The 13,951-nt window shown below is 42.3% G+C and overlaps 2 protein-coding genes across 2 annotated transcripts; one reads left to right on the top strand and one right to left on the bottom strand.

Annotated features, from left to right (window-relative positions):
* Positions 1-6,972: 6,972 nt before the first annotated feature.
* On the bottom strand, positions 6,973-8,826 carry LOC121798407 (stemmadenine O-acetyltransferase-like). Its single transcript, XM_042197394.1, has 2 exons — positions 8,349-8,826; positions 6,973-7,987 (listed from the first exon to the last, which is right to left on the bottom strand). The coding sequence occupies exons 1-2, from the start codon at positions 8,769-8,771 to the stop codon at positions 7,133-7,135; spliced, it is 1,278 nt and encodes a 425-aa protein (XP_042053328.1). The 5' UTR covers positions 8,772-8,826; the 3' UTR covers positions 6,973-7,132.
* A 2,027-nt stretch (positions 8,827-10,853) lies between these two features.
* LOC121801112 (UDP-glycosyltransferase 75C1-like) lies at positions 10,854-12,191 on the top strand. The gene has a single exon (XM_042200570.1). The coding sequence runs from the start codon at positions 10,854-10,856 to the stop codon at positions 12,189-12,191; it is 1,338 nt and encodes a 445-aa protein (XP_042056504.1).
* The last annotated feature ends 1,760 nt before the right edge of the window (positions 12,192-13,951 follow it).

Raw genomic sequence — 13,951 nt, 5'->3', positions numbered from 1 at the left:
GCCCCGCCATCGCCCCGCTCGCGGCTATAGCCGCGTCCACGTTATAGTGGACGCTCTAAGCACCTGAGTTGGAATCACCAATAAGAGAAATCGGCGAGTGAGAAAATAATAGAGAGAGAGAGTAATCGAGGCTTCTTCGCGACGTTCCGACACAAGCTTCGCCTGGGCATCTCCAGTGACTTTCGCCCATCAATAGCCCAGCTACAAACTCCTTCTGCCACATCATCAGCACTAAAAATCCTCCTGTCACATCATCAGGATAAGCAAATAGCCCAGCATATTGCCTAGCCACATCACCTCTAATTATATAAAACAAATAATTGACAATCACACAAAATACGGAATTAAATTTACGACACAGATACGGGAAAATCCAATTATTTTATTTAAATTTTAAAAAAAGTACATTTAAAAAAATTACATAATTAAAAAAAATAACGCCGTGCAATCCTCCGCGCCCACAACTCTTCAATTAAATCCTTTTGGAGTCGAATATGAGCATCCGTTTGGCGCATGTCGGCATGTGCTTGGAGTAGGCCGGCTTCATCGTGCGGGACCTCATTTCGTACGTTGGGGGCGGCTATGCCGTGGCTTGGACCGGCTTCATTATCGTCGTTGGCCCAACTAGTCAGTCGTACACCTTCATCTTCGACAATCATGTTGTGCATGATAATACAGACGTACATTATATCAGCAATGCAGTCGATATTAGTGTTGCCCACGGTTCACGAACCGGCGGTTCCGGTTCGGAACCGCCGGTTCCGGTTCGGTCGAAGGCGGAACCGGAACCGAACAGTGAGGCTATTTCACGGTTCCGGTTCCGGTTCGAAAACTGGCAGTTCCGGTTCCGGTTCGGAACCGGCGGTTTCGCGGTTCGGAACCGGCGGTTTCGCGGTTCAGTTGTATTTTTTTTTTTTTTTTGAAATTTGGATTTATACAACAAATTGGAACAAGACAATGTATAATTCAAATAGAAATATGGAATAATATTTTTTTTTTGTTTTATCAATTGAGAAAGAAAGACAACTTATAGAACTACGGGAACAAGTATAAAGTGTATAACAATGCTTAATAAGAGTAGCACTTGAGTAATTAAATGGAAGCACAATAGCACAAATGAGAAATTGGAGACAAAGAGAGAGAATTGTGAGATTGAAGAGAGAAACTCTTATTAACACAAGAGTAGGGTAAATGTAAATGAGGATAGAGGGGGGTATTTATAGATAAAAATGAGGGGGGAAATGGAAGAATTCGAATTTGAAATTTGAAAAAAAAAATTGAAAATTTCGGAAAACCGGTGGTTTTGGCGGAAAACCACCGGAACCGCCAAAACCGCCGGTTTCCGGGACAAAACCGCCGGTTCGGTCAACGAACCGTCTGCAAAAGCTGCGCCATTGTCGCCTCGTGTTCCGCGCCGCATCGAAAGCCACTGAACCGGCGGTTAACCGCCGGTTTTCACGGTTAACCGCCGGTTAACCGACGAAAAACCGGCGGTTCAGGCCGGTTTTGCCGCTGAAAAGCTGCCACCGGCGGCCCCATCCATGACACCTTGTTTTACGCGTCCGAACCGGCAGTTTTGCCGGTTAACCGGCGGTTCCGAACCGTCCGGAACCGGCGGTTCGGTGACGGTTCCGGTTCGAAAAATCTTGAACCGGAACCGGACCGCGGTTCCAAATGCGACGGTTCCGGTTCGAGAAAATTGTCACGATCCGGTTCGGAACCGGAACCGGTGGGCATCTCTAGTCGATATGCCACAAATGCGTTGGACCCCTAATTACCGCCCATCGAGACTGGAGCACACCAAATGCGCGCTCCACGTCCTTGCGCGCCGTCTCCTGGCGTTACGCAAAGTAGGCATTCCTCTCATCCGATGCGCATCTGATCGTCTTCACAAAGACGGGCCACCTAGGGTATATCCCACCGCCAAGTAGTAGCCCATATCATGCTGGGTCCCGTTGGCGACAAAACTGATGACCGGACCGACGCCCTGGCACTGCTCGTTGAAAAGGGGCGACGAGTTGAGGACGTTGAGGTCGTTGTTCGACCCGGCTATCCCAAAATACGCATGCCAAATCCATAGCCGGTAGTCAGCAATGGCCTCCAGGATCATCGTGGGATTCTTTCCCTTGTAGCCGGTCGTGTAGAACCCCTTCCAGGCAGCGGGACAGTTCTTCCACTCCCAATGCATACAATCTATGTTGCCTAACATACCCGGGAACCCATGCTTCTCCCCGTGCATCTGCATCAGATACTGGCAGTCTTCGCGAGTAGGGCTTCGAAGGTACTGATCACGGAAAATTTCAATCACGCCCTGACAGAAATACTTCATACATTCAAGGGCAGTCGACTAACCGATGTGGAGGTACTCATCCCACATGTCTCCCACGCCTCTGTAGGCCAACTGCCTGATTGCCGCAGTGCACTTTTGAATAGGTGTGTGGCCGGGTATGCTAGCCGCATCGTGCCTGAAGCGGAAATACAGATATCGCTGCTCCAAGGCGTTAACAATACGCATAAACAGGGCTCTGCTCATCCTAACACGGCGCCTGAAATGGTTGTCGTTGAACCGCGGCTCATGTGCGAAGTAGTCTGCGTATAGGCGCTGATGTGGACCTACGTGATCACGTTCAATCACTGTTCGGCGGTGGACAACTGGTCGTGGTCGAGGTACCGCCGGCTGCAAGACCCTCTGCAGCAGCCGATCAATCACATGGTTCGTATAGGCCTCTAACGCTTCGTTCATTCGACGATCGTACTCCTCATCATCCCCACCACTACCACCACTACTACCACCAACGTTGCTCAATTCCCGTTGTTGATCTTGTACAGAAATTAATATAGAGAGAGTACTCGTTAAAACAAGTGGTGCGAATGAAAATGACGTGCAAATCGCGTATATATAGTGTTTCAAAATTAAAAAAAAATTAAATTCGCTCGACGGTCCTGAGCCTACAATGGCGGCGAGCAGACCAGTGAGTGCATCGGCGAGCGCTCGCGAATCGGCCAGAGCTCGCCGATTTTTTAAGCCGAAATGCCGCTAGCCGGTTCCAATGGTTCGGCGAGCGGACCGGCGAGCTAGCCGGCTCGCTCGCCGCCATTGGAGATGCTCTTAGCACGAGATGATTGTCGGCGGAGAGCTCAGTGAAGCTGAGCAGTGATCGAAATTGAATGACGAAAAATTCTGCCATTAATTAAAATACACTAAAGTCCCAATTTGGTCCTTAACATATTGCGTTTTTTTTATTTTGGTCCAAAACATTATCTTTTGAATTATTTGGTCTCTCACATTTGAAATCGGATCACATTTAGTCCGAAATTGACGGATCCGTTAAAATGTAACAGTCAACGAAATTTAAATCAATTTTGACCGGGTTAAGAGTTATAATTATATTTTATTAATGGCTAATATCTAATTAACCTAAACTAAAAAATCTAAATTATAAATTAATTTAAAATAAAACAAAAATTCAAAAAAAAAAACTAAAAATGGATAATGCTCAGCGAAGAAATCGTGGCCTCAATCTGCCGGCGTCGATGTCGGAGACGTCTCTGCAGCTGAAGACGCTCTCATCCGTATCGCCGATTAAGCTCGCGTCGCCGCTGAAATCGAATATTGGTCGGTGTATCTTGTGGTGCAGTCCTCGCCCAAGTTCATTGTGGGTGTTGAATCTGGCTGGCCGAAGCGAACGAAGATCAGCGCATCCGGAGAGTACAATAGCAGTGTTGGTTCCGTGGAACTCCCCCCCTCCGAGGCAGAGTTCCCCACACCCACATCGTCGGCCCGCCGCCATCGCTCGGTTAGACAAAAGTCCGCGGCATGGATGTCGAGGGGAAGCACCAGCGGATCTGCCGAGGCCCAATCGACAGCACCCCCCAAAACGACCCCGAGAACCCCTCATTCGCCCGCATCGCGGCACATGAAACCTTGTTACGTGCGATGGTTGAATGGTGCCAAGCGACCGACCCCCATTACAAGCGGAAGCTTAAACCCCTCCTCAACAGTATGCGGCGCGATTTGGGGTTCGACGAGATGGTGATAGCGACAACGAGGGGCGGCGAGGGGACTGGCGACGGGGAATCCGAGGAGTGAGAAGCCAGTTTTTATTTTAATAAAAATGTACTTCTTTTTAGTAATTATGTATTTTTTTATTATGAAGTATTTTTTAAATAAAGTGGTTGCATTTTATCCGTATTCGCGTCGAAATTTTAATTCCGTAAATTGTTTAATTCCGGAAATTGTTTAATTTGTGAATTTGTGAATTTTTTTATTGTGGGAAGTCCGTCGGGAATTCCGCTGGAAATTCCGCCACTGTGCAGTGGGAAGTCCATATGACGTGACAGGAGATGTTTTTGGGAATTCCACAAAGGATTTCCGCGCCACTGCTGATGCTCTAAGAGAACATATACGCCTAGGCTTTAATAAATGATCCCTATAAATTTAAAGCAAGATGAGGGATAGGCTGAGGGTTCTTGTGCCTTGTCTAATTTCCCTAGGTTTAGCGTGCATCTTATGATTCTTATCTATGTACAACATTTGCAGCAGAAAAGTCTTCGCTATTGAGCATTGATATCACTAGTAAGAAGTTACACTGTTAAGGCCTTAATGTGTTAGAAAAACTGGATAAATATAGGTAGTGTACTCTGAATTTATTAGATTTGCAAGTCGAATAAAAAAAAAATCGGAAAACAGCTTATTAGCATGCTCGACTCAATAAAATAAATTAATTGTTCCACATATTATGAAATAAAATATAATGTATTAGATCAAATATAATCTATTTGACGCGTTGGAGCGTTAATATTGTGGCAAGGCCGAGACGAAGGTTGTGTCAAGGTCACCCGAGCTGTTTTTAAGTTTCGTGGGGGCGTGGGCTCAGTATTGGCTGTGATGTGAAAGAGGCCAGCAGATTGGGGTTGCCTCCAGTGAGAATGAGAAGAAGGAATGGAAATCCTTTAATATAAATAAACACATATCTATTCTTCTTAAATCATCTCTCTTTCCTCTCCAATTTTCATATCAAATCACCTCTTTTATTCTTCTACCAAAGTTAATCCATTCATGGATCCATTAGAGCAAATGGGTTGAATAATGGAAGAATCACTTGAAGAAGATCGACGTAGGGAGGCGGAGGAAGCCGCGCCGCCCCAAAGACGATCCCGGACTTACATCCATCGTAACCGGGAGGAAGCCGCTGCAAGGTTAGTACGCGACTACTTCTGTGATAACCCGGTATGGGGAGATACCTACTTCCGTCGCCGTTTCCGCATGCAGCTACCGCTATTTCTCCACATCGCAAATACATTGGCAGCCCGGGAAGAGTTCTTCCAAGAAGGGTTTGACGCCGTCGGCCGTCCCAGCCACACGACACTGCAGAAATGTACTGCAGCAATCCGTCAGCTTGCGACTGGACAAACGACGGATTTGTTCGACGAATACCTCCACATTGGAGAAAGCACTGGGAGAATGTGCTTGATGCAATTCTGCAAAGGCGTCCGGGTAACGTCAAGCACGACAGATTGTCAGTTTCTGCTCCACCTTAACGAAGAAGTGCACGGATTCCCCGGGATGCTTGGCAGCGTCGATTGCATGCATTGACAATGGACGAATTGCCCTGTGGCGTGGAGGGGGTCATACACGAGCGGACCCAAAGGCACCCACCCCACCGTTATACTCGAGGCCGTTGCCGACTACCGGCTATGGATTTGGCATGCGTACTTCGGGATCCCCGGATCGAACAACGACGTCAACGTGCTCAACCAATCCGACCTCTTTGCCGAAGTTTTGGATGGTAAAGCGCCGGCCATCAACTTCATCGCTAACAACCGGCTGTATAAAATGGGGTACTATCTTGCCGACGGCATTTACCCGAAGTAGCCAACCTTCGTGAATACGTTCAACAGGCAGGTGAACGAAAATCAGGCTCTTTTTGCGCAGAAGCAGGAGGTTGCTCGCAAGGATGTGCAGAGGGCGTTCGGGGTTCTCCAAGCGCGCTTCAACATTATCAAAGCCCCGGCTCGTACGTGGTTCATGGAGAGTATGGTCGACATCATGTATACGTGCATAATCTTGCACAACATGATTGTCACCGACGAAGGACCCGAGGCGGGAAATTGGTTCGACCCAGAAACCCCCGGAAGCTCTACCGCACGTAGTCCGCCTCGCAGTGGAGTGCATCCGTCTTTGCAAGATCGGTTGTCTATTCGGGCAAGGACACGTGATTCTACCGCCCACGTCCAACTCCAAGATGGTCTAATGGAGCACATTTGAGCAAAATTTGGCAACCGGTAGACGCACATGATCTTTCTTCTACTTCTTTGCGCTTTAAGATTTTGAATTTAGAGAGAGTGAGCGGAAGAAATTAAATTATGTATTTTTAAATTTTTTAGGATTTTTAATTATGTTTTTTTTTATTTTTTAAGAATTTTAAGTTGTAATTTTATTTTATTTAATGAAGTGTGTTTTTATTAATTGAATTTGTTGGAAATAAAAATAAAAAAATGAAATTGAATGAATAGTTAAGGGATGAGATAAGAGACGGATAAGAGATGGAGGGTTACATGTTCTGTCTCTTAGTTAAGAGATGGAGTGAAAAGTACAGTGGGGCCCATGAATAGTTAAGGGATGAGACGGTTAAGAGACGGATAAGAGACAATGTTGCAGATGGCCTAATGTCAATCAAATTGAATTCTAGTTTATCACGTTTATTTCATGCATTGTTTGACTATGAAGATGAACTAATTATGATTCATTCAGGTACATGGCTCGTAAATAAAGGATATGGCTCGAGTGCGAAGGTCGAATGACAGCTCACGGGATGCAAAAGAGGAAGCGCAATAAAACTCGTGCCGCGCCCAAATGACCTTTTATGAGTTGGAAGAAGTATTAGTTTCATAATAAAATGTAAATAAATTTGGTTAGTAAAATGTAGGGTCTACATATCATTGATACTAAAAGTAAACCGAGACTCCTAATTCAATCTCGATAATTTTTTTGCCAATTCAATCTTATATAATCTTGAACCAGTTTAATACTAATACCAAATAATAGAACGCCTTCACAAGCCATGACTACATTATAATTGGATTTTGCATCGGAAATTATGGAAAGTAAGCTATGTAGCCTAACAAATTACTAATTATTTAGGGAAATGAGTTTGATTTGTGCCCCAACCGCCTGCACCACCTCCGGCAGCATGGTGACTATTGCTTCAACATCATCTCCGCCGCTATTGACCAAAATCACCAAATTCTTGATCGGCATGGACGGCGTCGCGAACCGGCACGGCTGGCCCCACCCATAATCCACCTTGTACGTAGAGAACCCCCGCCAGCTGGTGAAATAGCACCACTCCATTTTCCCCGTCACCATCAGCACGGCGAGCATCACCATTTCCTTCACGTAACACTCTCTACTCATCGTTTTGGTGATATATCCATCCCTCACTCTTCGTATCGCCTTCCTCAGCCTGCTCACCAGATGGTGGAACTCTCTAGAAGGATCCCCGAACGCCAGCGGCGACATGAAGCAGTTTCCGAACACGTTTTCCAGAATCCCGGGCGGGTTCGTTCTCTGCCTCAGGCTCACTGCTATCTGTGCGGCGAATATCTTATTCTTCGGTCTCGCTGCAATGAAATGCTTCCATATGAACGCCGATACCAGCTCCACTCGTGACGGGTCTTTTGTGGCGGATTCCGGCGAGGCCGTGACGGTGTGTCGAAGGATCTCGATCTTCTTCTTGTCGAAAACGAATCTCTCCGTCACGAATTCGTCACTGGGCTTATAATACTTCATCAACGGCGAAAACGGGACGCTCCTCAAGGGCCGGAAATACGGGTATGTGCCCAATATGGGTGGAGGGATATCTGTCTTTTCGCCTCGGCATTTTGCCGCCCAGGCAGCGACGAAAGAAATCGCAGAGGCGAAATCGGCGATCTTGTGGGAGACGCTGATGGCGATGGCGAGCCCCCCGCAGTCGAAGAAGGTGGCCTGTATTGGAAAATTAAACAATAAATTTCATGGACTACTACTAGTAAAACCAATAAATTTTATCCTATCATCAAAGCAGGTCGTCAATTATAGACTGAAACTTTAACTTGCCCATAATATATCTTGGCCAAAGCATAATAATGAATAACCAGATATATATCCCACTCAGCTCATTAGAGAACTATGATAGAAATGCACATGGTTCCATCTTAAAACCAATTGATAACTGGGAGAGAGACTCATAGAGTTATAGACTTATATAGCGTTTTCAGTTCATTAGAGTACTGGTCCAACCAGATGAGTTTGAGGTGGCTTGTCAAATGAAATAAATAAATATAACAAATATCCCAAGTCGGTGTACCTGCACGATGAGAAGTGGTCGTCCAGCATGATCGAAAGTTGTACAGTACGAAGGGAGGAGAAGCTTCATATCTTTCACGGTGGATCTTTGCAAGGTGGTTTTGAGTTGAGCGTGAACCTTGGCTTCAACGAACTCAAAGCCGGAGGCACTGTCGTTGCAGTCTACGTACGTATCGTGTTTGAGCTTGCCGGCCAACGGGTAGAAAGAAGGCAGAGTAGCTAAGAGAGAGTGTTTCAAGATTTGAGATATTTGGATATGGTTGGAGGTGTTGAGGCCGGTTGGTTCATCGGCGTTGTAGAAGAAGATGAAAGGAATGTAAATAGATGGTAATGATCTGTCTATGTATGAAAGCTTGAGGTTTTTGAAGGGATGAGGTGTTGGCTTTATCAATTCCTTAGATATTATTTGTACACCACCTTGCATATCGTTTATATTTGCAGAGATATACTAAGAAGTAGTTAGAGGGATCTATTTTGATTTTTTTTTATGACGAATCATGTTCATATATAGCAACACTTCAAAAAAGAGGAATCCTTATTGTTTGTGCAATCTTACATTTGAAACATGCATTCTACTTTGACTGTGCATGTGAAACGTGCAAGGGCTGTGTTGCATCCAGTTGTATCCCAGAGCACGCTTGGTAGCTGGGGCCGGGTTTCCCCGAGTTCGTGCCATGTGCATGTGCATCGCTTACAGTTACGGACCGCTTGCCCAATAAGAAGAGTGTGTGCTGCTCATGCGCAGACGCAACCTAATTGAATAGTAATGTTTTTTAGGGGGTGTTCGGTGTTGTGACAGAATAGAGCAATTGTGTAATCGAGACAAACATAAACATAAAGAGACACAGAATTTACGTGGTTCACTAACGTTGTGTTCGCTACGTCCACGGTCATGAAATGGAGAACATATTGTTTTCAGATTACAGAGTTGTGTGCCCTATATCTATATAAATAGGCACGCAGACGACAGGCTAGGCCCAATATAACAATTAGGGCCTAAAACTTTACAGATTCAAGGCATACTAACATTCGGTTTGCAAGATTGTATCCGAGATTAAATATATATTGCGTTTGGTTCATGATATTCAACCTCACAACTCAATCCTAGATGGATAATCATAGGATAATCAGTCATAGCTAACCTCATATAACTAAAATAATCTCACAACTCAATCCTAGATTATATTTTGGTATTATTTTATCTAGAAAACTGAACATCACCTTAGTATATTATAGTGGAACGGTGGAAGTAGTTTCTTATTGCGGTTCGTAATTTTCCTTTGCGTACAAGAGGGGGATTAAATCCAATTGTTGTAGGCCTTGTATTGTCACATTATATATATAGTCCAAATATCTACAATTATTAGTACAAAACAAAGGATCCAAATTTTTATAGGCCTTGTATCACGTTATCTGTATTTCAAATCTTATCTACTCTCGATATCCACTCATTTATGTATGTTCTCAAATTTATCGTACTACTTGTCATCTCATCTTTAATATGTATGTTCTCAAATTTCTCGTACTACTTGACATCTCATCTTTAATACTTCCTCCCGTTCCAAAAAATATGCACTTTGGATTCAGTATGAGTTTTAGGTAGAGAGAAAAAATAATTAAAGTATTGTTAGTGGAGAATGAGTCTCACCTCATTAGAGAAAAAATAATTTCCAAAATTAGATAGTGCATATTTTTGTGGGACGAATGGAGTAATATTTTAAATTTTTAATTGTCTGTAATCTTCTACTGTTTAGCGTTTGCCATGAATTTTGGTACATTCATCTATATTTGTACGTTGGAGCTATTCATTCATGTATAGTTAGAAAATTTAAAATATGTGTGGTTTATTTCAAATTTCAAAAGTTGTTTGCTAAACAAGACTTCGTCCATATTTTGACGATTTTTCTGTTTTTGTAATTTTGACTGGATTATTTGCTCTACATCCATGGGTGGACCGGGTGGTTATAAAAACTTCGATTTTGTTGAGATTTAAAAAATGTTACACAGTTGGCTAGAAATTTGCTAGATTTCGTAACTATGTCAATTCTAAATGTTTTTTTTTTGTGAAAGAATCAAATCAAATCGATCATTTGTCAGCTATATCATGCAGGTTACAATGTTCTTCACAAAAAAGAATAGTAACCCACAGAATTATTCTTGACTAAAATATAGTTCCAATTGGAAAACACGTCATTGCACAAAACAACAAAAGCAACTCTTTTCTTCTTCTCTTATGAGGAAAACAAAGAAATTCTTGTTTCGTCAGCTGCAAAGTTATACTCGAACAGAATAACGCACAAAGAAAGCTGTAAATACACAATGCAAAGATTTATTAATTTCTCTTGTCATGACTTGTTCTGTCCATTTCCATTCATGCATAGTAAAATTACTAAACCAACATAAATCTTGTAAAAAAAAGATATATTTCTATAAAAATGTAACATCGATAATTCTATATAAATATCAAATGCATCAAAGTGTATGACATGCTTAGTTATCAAGAAAAATGAAGCAGCATCACTACCTCATCACATGCTTCCCTGTCCAAGGCCACATCAACCCTACTCTCCAGCTAGCCAAAACCCTGGCCTCCCTCGGCGCCACCGTCACGTTCGCCACCACCGCCGGCGGCCTCAAACTCGTGAAGGACCGCCTCCCCTCCCCGGACGGCCTAACCTACGCCTCCTTCTCCGATGAGGACGCCCCCGCCAGCGACACAACGACCTACATGACAAACATTAGGCTGTGTGGGATCGAAAACCTCACCAAAATTCTCCAAAACTCGCTTGACACAGGGCGGCCGGTAACCTGCCTGGTCTACAGCCTCCTCATGCCTTGGGCTGCTGAGGTGGCGCGTGACATGAACGTCCCGTCTGCCTTTCTTGCAATACAATGCGCCGCAGCCTTTGCCATTTATAGCCGATTTTATGGAAGCGGCGGCATTGATGGAGGAGGGATTGATTCATCGGTTTGTGTTGAGATAAAAGACTTGCCTACTTTTACTTTGTGTGATTTGCCAACATTTGTATTGCCTCAAAACTATATGAATTCTTTCATGGGGCCTATGATGACAGAGCACATGAAAGAGCTCGAAACCCTACCTAAACCGCTTGTTCTTCTAAACACATTTCAAGAACTTGAGCAAGAGGCGATCAAGGAGCTGGAGAGCAAGCTAAATGTCATTGCGATCGGGCCGTTGATCTCTGCAAGCAACTCATTTGGCGGTGACTTGGAAAATGAGGAGAAGAATTATCTTCAATGGTTAGACTCGAAGCAAGAAAAATCGGTGGTGTACATTGCATTTGGTAGTTTGGTGGTGTTGAGCAATGAGCAAAAGGTAGAGATTTTGCATGGACTTGTGGAGAGAAAGAGGCCCTTTTTGTGGGTAGTTAGATCACTAGATAGTGAGGAGGAGGAAGTGAAGAAGATGTTTGAAGAAGAAATTCAAAATTGTGATGGTATAATAGTGACATGGTGTTCACAAACGGCAGTGTTGAGTCATAAGTCCATAGGGTGTTTTGTGACGCATTGTGGATGGAATTCGACTCTTGAAGGTCTGGTCAGTGGGGTCCCGTTGATCGGATGCCCACATTATTCTGACCAGACGACGAATGCTAAGCTTGTGGAAGAGGTGTGGGGGAATGGGGTTAGGGCGAGAATGAATGGAGAAGTTGTCATGAAAAGAGAAGAATTAGGGAAATGTTTGGATGTTTTGATGGGTGAGGGAGAAAGAGGTAAAGAGATTAGAAAAAAGGCTTGGTTGTTGAGAGGCATGGCCATGGATGCTGTCAAAGATGGTGGGTCTACCTACAATAATTTGAGGAAGGTTATGGACACTTCTTGAACGAGAGGTTTGAATAAATAGTTTTTTATTAGTATTCGTTTGTTTATTAGACATGCTCACATGCATTTGATGGTTTAGATTTAATGTTCACTTAGAAGGGAAGCGTCAATATAATCTATTGTTTTGATTATTTGTTAGTCTTTTGAAATTTATAATTATTCGTGACTTTATGGTAATGAGTATTATAGGAGTCGTTTGTATTCAAACTAAGTTGATATTAATCATATCCAGTTTGTATTCAAACTAAGTTGTGACTAGGGATGGGTTGGTATAAGTATATTGTATTGAAATTATCATACTGTAAATTTCGTAATAACAATCTGATATAGATAAAAATCATATCTTTACCATACAAAAATTTTGTATGCTACCATGTCCAATATAGATATCGTACCTCAATTTTAACTATTTTACCCATTTTATTGCTTATACTTGTGTCGTCTAGAGACTTATTTTTAGAAGACGGGAGGGATTATTTGTTACTATAAGGGATGATATTTTCCAAATGGCATCTTGTTGTGAATTTTTTTTAAAATAAATACTTCCTCCGATTCCCATTAAATGTCTCATATTTGACCGATGCAGATTTTAAGAAATTGTTTGATTTTGTGAAAGAATGTGTTAGAAAAAGTTATTAGAATGTGGACCCAACTTTTATAGTATATTAGTTTTATAATTATTCGGAGTAGTATGAATTAGTGAATATGAGGTCCATTTACTCAAAATAGTAAAAGTGAAATGATATATTGTATTTATTGGGATTACATCCAAATAAGAGAATATGGGACATTTAGTGGTGACACACAGGGTAGATTATTGGGATTGGCCATGAGCCGCATTATGATGTTCTTCAAAAAATGAACTCTAACTAATGTTTATTAAAAAATGAAATTTTTGACAAGCCGTCCTAACATATATATAGATTTTTGTTTCATCAGCAGCAACGTATATAATCCAACGGAATAACGCTAAGGCCGTAATTAACACACAATTAATTCTAAGGTTTCTTTAGTTCTCTCGTCTTGATTTAATTGTTTGGCCATTTTCCCTTGGACTATATTTATAATCATAAAGTAGAATCTTAGATGACGGCCGGCAGAGTAAATATATAGCATAGTCCCATTTTCCTAGTATGGTAGTAAATCAATCTTGTCGCATGATCAATAATCTGTTATAGAGAGTAGCTAAAACTAACGTATCTTTTGCAAAAATTATATAGTAGTAGTAGTATTAAATTATTTTTATCCTTAGATCAAAAACCTACGGCAGCTGATTAATCATATAGGAGTATATAAATACCAAATACAAGCATTTAATCAGAGTGCATAAAAAAAATTACTTTTAGAAAAACCTTCTACATATATTACTATATCAAAGAAAGAAAAGAGACATATAATCAAAACCAGAAATGAAGCAGCATCACTATTTGATCACTTGCCACTACAAAAAGTGTCGGTTTACTAGCGAAAAATTTTGTTGCTAATTCTCATAATTCCGCTGGTAATATGGGTTAGCAGCGGATTAGCAACAGATTTACGCTGCTTCTAATTTCCTCGCTGGTAAAATTTAGCAACTACATAAATTGTGCTACTAATGTTTTAGTAACAAATTAGTAGCAAAATGAGTCCGTTGATAATTGTTGGCATCAATAGGGGATCGAAAATTTTAGCAACAAACTTAGTACGTTGCAAATTGTTAGCAACGAATTAGCAATGCACCAAATCCGCTCCTAAATTGTTGGCATAAAAAAGGGATCGAAA

Source organism: Salvia splendens, chromosome 4, assembly GCF_004379255.2.
Source record: "Salvia splendens isolate huo1 chromosome 4, SspV2, whole genome shotgun sequence".
NCBI classification, from domain to species: Eukaryota; Viridiplantae; Streptophyta; class Magnoliopsida; order Lamiales; family Lamiaceae; genus Salvia; species Salvia splendens.
Note: the sequence above shows the minus strand (reverse complement) of the source record. Positions and strands in the feature narration are given on the sequence as shown.